The sequence below is a fragment of the Aethina tumida genome, chromosome 1 (assembly GCF_024364675.1).
Source record: "Aethina tumida isolate Nest 87 chromosome 1, icAetTumi1.1, whole genome shotgun sequence".
In the NCBI taxonomy this organism is placed as follows: domain Eukaryota; kingdom Metazoa; phylum Arthropoda; class Insecta; order Coleoptera; family Nitidulidae; genus Aethina; species Aethina tumida.
Window position 1 is genome coordinate 74,836,789 of NC_065435.1, and position 9,059 is coordinate 74,845,847.

General features: G+C 35.9%; 3 protein-coding genes across 7 annotated transcripts; 2 read left to right on the top strand and 1 right to left on the bottom strand.

Annotated features, from left to right (window-relative positions):
* Nucleotides 1-77: 77 nt before the first annotated feature.
* On the bottom strand, nucleotides 78-3,259 carry LOC109603914 (26S proteasome non-ATPase regulatory subunit 14). 3 transcript variants are annotated; one of them, XM_020020424.2, is made up of 5 exons: nucleotides 2,636-3,259; nucleotides 2,425-2,582; nucleotides 1,053-1,233; nucleotides 690-996; nucleotides 78-634 (listed from the first exon to the last, which is right to left on the bottom strand). In XM_020020424.2, exons 1-5 carry the CDS (start codon nucleotides 3,246-3,248, stop codon nucleotides 184-186), a joined length of 1,710 nt encoding a protein of 569 aa, XP_019875983.2. In that variant the 5' UTR covers nucleotides 3,249-3,259; the 3' UTR covers nucleotides 78-183. The 3 variants fall into 3 exon arrangements, with proteins under 3 accessions (XP_019875983.2, XP_019875999.1, XP_019875990.1); XM_020020440.2 differs by lacking the exons at nucleotides 2,425-2,582; nucleotides 2,636-3,259 and adding an exon at nucleotides 1,296-1,408; XM_020020431.2 differs by lacking the exons at nucleotides 2,425-2,582; nucleotides 2,636-3,259 and adding an exon at nucleotides 1,296-1,388 and having other exon boundaries at nucleotides 1,053-1,243.
* On the top strand, nucleotides 1,596-2,230 carry LOC109603958 (COX assembly mitochondrial protein homolog). Its single transcript, XM_020020473.2, has 2 exons — nucleotides 1,596-1,705; nucleotides 1,851-2,230. Exons 1-2 carry the CDS (start codon nucleotides 1,660-1,662, stop codon nucleotides 2,165-2,167), a joined length of 363 nt encoding a protein of 120 aa, XP_019876032.1. The 5' UTR covers nucleotides 1,596-1,659; the 3' UTR covers nucleotides 2,168-2,230.
* Nucleotides 3,260-3,399: 140 nt separating the features above from the next.
* On the top strand, nucleotides 3,400-7,264 carry LOC109603932 (V-type proton ATPase subunit H). 3 transcript variants are annotated; one of them, XM_020020450.2, is made up of 8 exons: nucleotides 3,400-3,541; nucleotides 3,810-3,891; nucleotides 3,945-4,134; nucleotides 4,187-4,405; nucleotides 4,824-4,967; nucleotides 5,964-6,323; nucleotides 6,382-6,716; nucleotides 6,770-7,264. In XM_020020450.2, the coding sequence occupies exons 1-8, from the start codon at nucleotides 3,466-3,468 to the stop codon at nucleotides 6,966-6,968; spliced, it is 1,605 nt and encodes a 534-aa protein (XP_019876009.2). In that variant the 5' UTR covers nucleotides 3,400-3,465; the 3' UTR covers nucleotides 6,969-7,264. The 3 variants fall into 3 exon arrangements, with proteins under 3 accessions (XP_019876009.2, XP_019876016.1, XP_019876023.1); XM_020020457.2 differs by lacking the exon at nucleotides 4,824-4,967 and adding an exon at nucleotides 5,293-5,415; XM_020020464.2 differs by lacking the exon at nucleotides 4,824-4,967.
* Nucleotides 7,265-9,059: the final 1,795 nt, after the last annotated feature.

Sequence of the window (9,059 nt, forward strand, 5' to 3'; positions counted from 1 at the left end):
ATAATTTAATATACATTAATTTGTATATAAAATATATGTTGATTTGTCTCTTTCTTAGAAAAAATAAAATCACAAAATAAGAAAAGTGAAACCAATTTATTTGAAAAATTAAATTTTTAACATAAATTATCTGGATGAACTTAATAGTTTAATACAGCAGGGATTTAGTACAAAAATGAGATATTATTTAAAGACCACAGTGTCCAGCATTGCTCCTAAACATTGAACAATGTTATTTGTCATTAGCACATCAACTTTCTCCTCCAGGTGCCTCTTGGGATCTTGTTTGCCAACATTCTTAATTGCCAATTGTTCTGGTGTCATTTTCTCCTCTTCTTCCAATGCCTTATTGTAATTCTTTGCCAATTCTAACATCTCCTGTACCGTTTTTTCATTCACACTGCAATTTTCAGAATAATCAGCCAATGTCAGTCCATCCATCCAGGATTTTTTGTGTAAGTTAAGAAGCATTTTCTGCTCTAATTCGTTTTTCCTGTAGTTTATACTAATTGAGTAATAATGCCTGTTCAGACCATGGATTAAAGCCTGAACTGAAGGTTTTTGTAAGTGACCCAAGTTTGAGGTTGTTTGCCTCGGTTCTTGTCCGAGAACCATCATGTTGGGATTTATCAGTCTGGAAAACAAAATAATTAGCTATCAAAAAACAAAGCAGTGTTTTATTCATATACCTGAATGCATCAATTACAACTTTGCCTTTAACAGACTGAATGGGATCAACAACAACAGCGACAGCCCTTTCAGACAATGCCTCAAAGGACTGTTGTGTATTAATATCAACGCCGGAAAGCCAGCAGCCAAAACCTGGATGGGAATGGTACCAGCCAACCACCATCTCTGGCCTGCCAGTTTGTCTCAACATATCCAACATTTTTGCCTGGAACACTGGATCCACAGCTTCTACACTAACACCTGTGCCGGTTTGCGGCATCGCGAATACATCGATGACCCTAACAGTGTAATCGTCAACGAATTCTCCTGAAAATCCAACCAGATTTTTAGTGCAAGTCATAAGATAACCTATAAAATTGTACCTAACATAAGACCCATAACTTCCATGGGTACACCGGCACGGCCGTGTTTTAACATTTTCAGAAGAGCAAGGGATGAAATGTAGACCTGTTCAGCGGTGTCCACAACAGGGGCGTCGTTCGGAGGAGGCGCTTGACTCAAACCGGGCATTCCGCCGCCTAATCTCAACAAACGGTCCATGTTCTACTGTAAACTAAACAACTGCAATTGTTGCAACGAGAAAACGGATGGATGAAACGACTCACTAAGTTTATGTGTACAGTTTGATTAAAATTTAGAGCTTTGTTGTCTGTATATTGACTGTCAAAAAATTGAAACTGCAACTCATGACGTTAGATGTCAAAGATGTTGAACTTTCCAATCATAAATTGGACAAATGTATGACGTCATAGAAATTCGCTTGCATATAAAACGATTTAATTCACAAATTAGTTGATTTTTTATCAAATGCGAATATTAATTACGCTATGTTTTATTAGAAATAGTTTCATTTAAGTAAAAAAATTGTGAATGTTGAGAAAAATGGGTCCGTAAGTGACGTCAAGATTAACCAATATTCTGAATTTGCAAGAGAATATCTGTCGTGGTAGTGTGTTTGAAGCAGCAACGATGTCGGTTTTGCCGGATAAATATTCCAAAGGACCACACGGTTTAGGTACCAAAAATTCATATTACCTGATCCAAAGTGCTTTACTTTGTTTATAACATAAGTTTAATAAATAAATCAAAGTATACTTGTCCGTTTGTTTTTAACCTTTTGTCATTGTCATGTAATTTATGGCGGGACATTTAAATTCCAGGCGATCCAGATGACTTGTCGTTAAGAAAAGTCGAAAGGGAAGTGATGATTCCGAAGAAAATGCGCGAAATCGCGAAGGCGGAAAAGTGCTTCAAAGAAGTGGAACAGTTTACGGAGTGCTGCAAAAACAATAACATCCTTATGGTCGTGAAATGTCGAAAAGAAAACAGTGCATTGAAAGATTGCCTTGCCAGTTGGTACGAAAACGAGGAGTTCAAGGAGAGATGCAAGAAATTGTATCTGGAGGAAAGGAGTGAATATAGAAGGACGGGCATTACAAAGAAAGAAAAAAACACAAGACTGCCTTCTGCTATGTAATTTTTCCCTGAGTGGATGTAATTTAATTTAATTAATTGTATAAATAAATTGTTATGTAGTTTCTGCTTGTCTTTCTTGCGTGGAAAGCCATCGTTTTGTCGTTATTTCGTTTATCAAATAATGGTGCAGATTGTTGTGGTGTATTTGTGCGTCCGATGGTACGATTATTTGACAAATTAGTAATTGCTGTAATTTTAAAAATACAAGTTAAATGTTTGCTGTTTCTTATAAGAGGATAAGTTGATATTAAAATATACCTTTCCAGTTGTTTCACAAAGTCTATTAAGTCCTAAAATTTTTGAGTAGTCCATAGATCGGCGGAAATTCGTTTCTTTTCTTTGCAAATTCTCATCCAGTATGTCCAAAATTACCACAAAGGAAGCGTGATAGGCGTGTGGACCTTCTTTGTACAACACTAAAATTTCAAATTATAAACATAATTATAATAATGTGTATGTGAAAACCTACAAAAATCGCCTCCGAATTTGATTCCAGGTTTGACTACCCAATTTTTAGATCTATAATAGAAATATGCGATATAATTTTCTTGAAAAAGCGCATCGTGTTTAGAAAACAAATTCCAAACTTCATCCTCATTTAAAACTTTGTCTTCATAATAAATGTCTAAACATCTTATGGCACTGCAAAGAAAAAACGATTCCTCCAAACCCAACCAAAGTTTTTCCGTAATTCCAGATCGATCAACTTCATATCTAGGTTTAACTTCTTTCAAGTACTCATCAATTTCTGTTTCTATATCACTGTCAGGGACAACTAAAACTTTTCTCATAAATTTATTTTCTGTAATTTTTCCCCAGTCTTTTCTTCGTTGATATTGTCTTTCTCTTAAAATTTCCACCTTATCCTGTAAAAACGTAGGAAAACTGCGGGAAAAATTGGCCTTCCCAAAACATCCCATTGACGCTAATTTTCTGACATTCTCATCCTCCTCAACCACCACGCAAAAATCTCTATAAACTGCCTTAAACTTATAAATGCCTTCCCCATTCAAAATAATCGGCAGAGGAAACTCTTTAACAATACATTTTTTCTTCGGTTTCGGTTCCTGCAGTACATCCATATTTCAAATCCTGCGGGCGAATAGCAGATTGTCCAACATAAACTGTTTATTTATCCTCGTTTGGCTCACGTGATTCGTACAAATGATAAACGGTTTTAAGTTGGCCGGCCTACGTCAATAATCACAAGACTTGTCAGCTGTCTGTCGTTCTCGGGAGGTCCGTGCGAATACTGATTTTGTGCGTATTTAACGAGGATTTTGTGAAAAACCGGCGAAAATGTCGAACGCGAATGGCACCAGTGCCGATCCTAAGATCAAGGATTTAATCACCTCGATCGACGATGATAAAATTGGTGAGTTACGTTTTTGCCGTTGTCGGTCCAATTTTTTTTTCTCTCAGCGATTTTGACGTTTTTCCGAGATGATTTTAGTTGTATTTGGGCACTATTTGTGTACGTTATGAACGGAAACACATTTAGTAAAAATAGGCGTTGTTTACACTCACGTGATAATTCACAACTATTCGGAAATGTCAGCGGTCGTCAAAATTTGACATATTTTCAAGATTCCTCTCAAAATTCCAACCAAATTTGTTCCTTAAACCCAAAATGAACATTTCAGATATGCTGGCAGCGACCAGCGTGTTGCAACAAAGGGCTACAGACATCAGGAACCAGAAGGTCAATTGGCAATCATATTTTCAGTAAGTGTCCTATTCTATTTTTAAATTCAACCAAACATAACATGCTTTACCAGGTCCCAGATGATTTCCCAGGAAGATTTTAACTTCATTGTGGCCTTTGACACCCCTGATAGCAGCCAGAGGGAGGAATTATTGAACAACAACCCCGATCAATGTGCTCAGACCTTCCTCAACCTCCTTGGCCATGTCTCCAAGGATCAAACTTTGCAATACATCCTTGTGCTTATGGATGATATGCTTCAGGTAATAATGCTCTTATGTATGCAATGCAATAAACTAACTATAAAACTTTTAGGAGGATAGAACAAGGGTGGAATTCTTCCACAATTATGCTAACAGGAAAAAGGAGTCAGTTTGGGGACCGTTTTTGAATTTGTTGAATCGTCAAGACGGTTTCATAACGAACATGACCTCCAGAATCATCGCAAAAATCGCCTGTTGGTCACAAACACCAATGGAAAGGTCAGACTTGCACTTTTATCTGACCTGGCTGAAGGATCAGCTCAAGACTCAAGTGAGATTCATTCCTTAATTCTGCGCATGTTTAATTCATTTGGGGTTTTTTTGAAAGGGCACAGTAGGGGTTTTTTTAGCACCAGTTAACACAAATTGTGCTTTTTTACATTGGTTTTTTATGCCATTATAGTTAGTACTGGCTTGGCTATTAGATGAGATTATTTTTTAGTTCTATTAATACGTTTCCGTTTCTAATTCACTTTTACTAATATCTATTCATGTCGTAGTTAATTTCTAAGCTTGTTTCCTGTATTTTTTTGGCCCTAGTGGTTTTTTTGGAATAATGTGAATTTTGAAAGATGTGCGTTTGGTTATCAGTTTAATTGTCCCTTCCGTTTTTACCTTTTCAACAAAAATTAAAAACGGAAGGGATCGAATTCAATTTGTTGTTTGAATGGTTGGTGGTGTGTGCACAGGAATTGAAAAATAAGATGGCCTACGCGGCTCAGTTGCCGCCCAAAGTGTCCGAGAATAAGCGCGGATGCGCCGACATCGTTCGCGGCACCAACTCGATCCTGTTCGGGATGTCGTTGGCGGACGCGACCCGCGTCGCCCAAGAGGTAAATCCAGGCGGGACGCAGCGATAACTCAACCAGAATTGTTTTTTTTGTTGTTGGTGTTTATGTTTAACCGCCTTCAAAAACAAAAAGACGATGAAATCGATTAGAAACAACATCGATTGCGATGCGAGCCTGTGTAATTACTAACAAACCAAGTTCGGTGACTTCTAACTTCAGTGTTTTTTTTTTGTTATTGTTGCTGTTGAAATAATACTCCCTATAGATTAAATATTTTTTGGTGGTTGGTCTCAACATTTTTTTAATTTTTGAGCTTCCGCGCGATAGTTTTACGAATATACGAAAGGTTGTGTCGCACACTTTTTAGTATGGCACGATGGCGAACGCGATCCTTCAGGCGGAACTGCTGAGGAGTCCCGACCAGCCCAAAGAGCATTACCACGAGGTTAATTTCAGCCTCGACGAGAAATCGTCAACGCAAGAGATTTCGGTATAAAAACAACACAATAGACTTATTTTATTTTTCATCTTTTTTAATATCCATCTAATTAGATAATGTAGATAAGTAGATTATAGTGTCATCATTTACGTAAGAGACGCGGAAGTAATTTAAGGTAAATGCAACAGTTCTCCCCAAAAACGAGCATGGTTTATGTTGGTTTGCATGACACTTTGCATGTTGATTATTGTAGATTGTTGTCGATGGGGAAAATCCAAATCTTATTCATTTTTAAGGTTTGAATTTTTGCCTTGTAGTGTTGATCAGGGTTTAGTAAGTTATTGGGAACAGTAAAGAAATTGGGGATCAGTAGAAATGTTGCAGTGGTGGATTTAACACGTTTACTGCCACTAACAACCATTAACGAACACAAAATTAATAATATAGAGGCAGTCAACGTGTTGGTTACATTTTTGAACAAAATCATACAATTTAACCCATTCAAAATTTTAAACGTTAATTCATGGGAATAAATCCTGATTTTACTTTTACTTCATCGAAAACAAGCAAACCAATACTAATAGTTAATTATGGTTTAGAACAACGAGTTTATCCAATCGGTGGCGCGTTGCCTGCAAATGATGCTGCGCATCGATGACTACCGTTTCGCTTTCGTGTCGGTGGACGGCATCTCCACACTCCTGTCCGTGTTGTCCGGAAGAGTGAACTTCCAGGTGCAATACCAGTTAATCTTCTGTCTCTGGGTGCTGACCTTCAATCCTCTGCTTGCCGAGAAGATGAACAAATTCAACGTCATACCAATCCTTGCCGACATCCTAAGCGATTCCGTCAAGGAGAAGGTTACTAGGATCATCCTGGCCGTATTTAGAAACCTCATCGAAAAACCGGACGACTTGCAAGTTGCCAAGGAGCATTGCATCGCCATGGTACAATGCAAAGTAATCACGAACAAACAACAACTGTAAATTATAGTACTAACTGTGTTTTTTATTGAAGGTTCTGAAACAACTGGCGATTTTGGAACAGCGCAAGTTCGACGACGAGGATCTGATCGGCGACGTGGAATTCCTTACTGAGAAGCTGCAGAGCTCCGTCCAGGACTTGAGTTCGTTCGACGAGTACGCTACGGAAGTAAAGTCGGGACGTTTGGAGTGGTCACCCGTGCACAAGAGCAAATTTTGGAGAGAGAATGCGCAACGCCTGAACGAAAAGAATTACGAACTATTACGCATCCTGATCCACCTGTTGGAGACCAGCAAAGATCCCCTGGTGCTCAGTGTAGCCAGCTTCGACATTGGCGAGTACGTGCGCCATTATCCGCGTGGCAAACAGTGAGTAATTTAAAATCAGTATTATATAAAAATACTAATCGTTTTTTGAACAGTGTTATCGAGCAATTAGGTGGCAAACAATTGGTTATGCAACTTTTGGCCCATGAAGATCCGAATGTGCGTTACGAGGCACTTTTGGCAGTACAGAAATTGATGGTACACAATTGGGAGTATCTGGGCAGACAGTTGGAAAAGGAGCAGACCGATAAGAACCCACCTAAAGGTGGCGCCACCGTTGCTGGCAAAGCGTAATTCTTAATTCGCACAGTTGCTGCTGCTGAAGTATTATGATTTTATGATATACCACTAGTTTTTATTATTAAAGCAATGAATGTTTTTACTCTTATTCATTGTATGCAATATATTGCATCTTGCAGTGTATATACAAGTTTTAGATGATGTATAGTTGTTAACATTCCCATGGTTAGGTTTATTATCTGTCTTCACGTACTAAATAATCATTTTGTTTTTTTTTTGTGTAAATATATAAATGTACCATTGTTACTCTTATGACTTTAGAAGATAATAAAATATTAAATATGTTAAAATTTTGTTTTATTTCTAAATATAGTATTATTTATTATTTTTGATCCCCATATAGTTTATTTTATTATTAAGATATATGCAAAATTGATATTTTAATTTATTTCCATAAACGGAGTTATCTGTTATATTTTGATCGACCCCAGTATTTATTTCATTATGTTTATAAAGTTTATAATTAATAGTTACGTACATTGAAATTTTATTTATTTTCAAGATTCAGTGTTTTTTTGTTATATTTTACTTTTCCTATTATTCATTTTAAGATATAATTAATATTAAACATTTTGAAATTTTGATATATTTCCAGATATAAGGTTTTTCATTACCACCAAATCGCAAGTCACATCTGGTTTGTTAGCAAACAATATGTTACATACTAATATTAATTGTTGATAAAAATGGCTTAACATTTGAAAAATTGCAAATGTTTTCTGTTTATGTATAAAACCCTTGTATACCCAATAAAATTTAAAATTTAAAATTGAAAATTTAAAAATTAAAATTTAAAATTTAAAATCTTCACTACCCTTTGAAAATAAAATACATGTACATGGCAGCAAAATAATTTATTCATTACACTTCTTCCTATTAGCCTATCAAATTTATCGTAATAGTAAATCCGCGGTTTCTTTATTCTGTATTCGTTAAATTATTCAAATTGAAATTTAATTCTTTAACAACAAACATTTTGTCATAGTGATTTAAACTGGAAATACATTTTAAAAAATCCATCTCGTCAACAGCATTTCTTATATCAATGAATTGTTTACTGTTAATACTGGTTGACGACATGTATTGTTAAAAACCTTTCAACAACTGAATTCAGACACACATAATCAAGTATATTTTAAACTGAATTGGCAATGTTGGGGAACTCCGTTTGTGTCGGTATTTAGTTAGAGGCGCGCCTCAGCTACCCTACCATTGAAACAATAACCCGTAAAGCGCCTGCGCAAAAGTTGGAAACAAATATAAATATTCAAAATATACTCATGAAACCAATGGATGTGAAGAGACACATTTAAAAATGCCTCTGGGAAACTTGCTCGCAAAATATTCATCGAAATTTAATATAATATTGTTATCGTTTGTTTAATTATTAGTTTTATAACATACTACCATTCTACCTTTGTTTATATATTAAGCTATATTCTATTTTAAAGAATAAACATATAAAAAATATGTTTTACGTCATGTTAGTAAAATTATCTGAGTAGCCGTCACTGTTGTAAACTTTTTGGGTGGGGTAAAAAAATTGTCTATTTTTTTTTAACTTCCGACACTGAAAAATTGGTTCCTAGACACCTTTAAAAAATGCTTTCTAAAGATGAGCTCGTAATTTTAACAAGAAGGTTCTTCTCATCTCAGATAAATGGATAAATTTAAAATATTTATTAAAAAACTATTAAAATCAATACGTATTGCGATTTTTGTAGAACATTTAATCTATTTAATTGAAGAGTCGTTACTAATAGGAGGCATAATCGAAGAACCTCATATATGGGTAGAAAAGAAAAAAACATATATGCAGGGTGTATGTGGTTGAGCTAAACTCAGAAGGCGAAAGGCAAGAGAAGGTGCCAGCACCCTGTCGACTGTGTTCCAAAAACAAAACTAATCAGGGATACACAGAAAATTTTCCTAGGAAGGATTGGAATTATAATTGAATCTGTTAGCTTCCCACAGTCACCGGCTTGTGAAGTGGTACAGTGTCTCAGGACCACGACAAGGTGGATGCATCCTGAATATTGAATATTATTTAGTGTCTCATCTTTTGTACCTGCAGACGCAGCAACA

Bases quoted from the DNA above. Each gene is read 5' to 3' on its own strand.
- LOC109603958 (XM_020020473.2), top strand. From the start codon at position 1,660: ATGTCGGTTTTGCCGGATAAATATTCCAAAGGACCACACGGTTTAG. The intron at 1,706-1,850 runs GTACCAAAAATT...TTTAAATTCCAG, and splicing joins CAAAGGACCACACGGTTTAG to GCGATCCAGATGACTTGTCG.
- LOC109603914 (XM_020020424.2), bottom strand. From the start codon at position 3,248: ATGGATGTACTGCAGGAACCGAAACCGAAGAAAAAATGTATTGTTAAA. The intron at 2,583-2,635 runs GTAGGTTTTCAC...TTGAAATTTTAG, and splicing joins CAAATTCGGAGGCGATTTTT to TGTTGTACAAAGAAGGTCCA. The intron at 635-689 runs GTATATGAATAA...TTTGTTTTCCAG, and splicing joins GTTGTAATTGATGCATTCAG to ACTGATAAATCCCAACATGA.
- LOC109603932 (XM_020020450.2), top strand. From the start codon at position 3,466: ATGTCGAACGCGAATGGCACCAGTGCCGATCCTAAGATCAAGGATTTA. The intron at 3,892-3,944 runs GTAAGTGTCCTA...ATGCTTTACCAG, and splicing joins AATTGGCAATCATATTTTCA to GTCCCAGATGATTTCCCAGG. The intron at 6,324-6,381 runs GTAATCACGAAC...TTTTTATTGAAG, and splicing joins TCGCCATGGTACAATGCAAA to GTTCTGAAACAACTGGCGAT.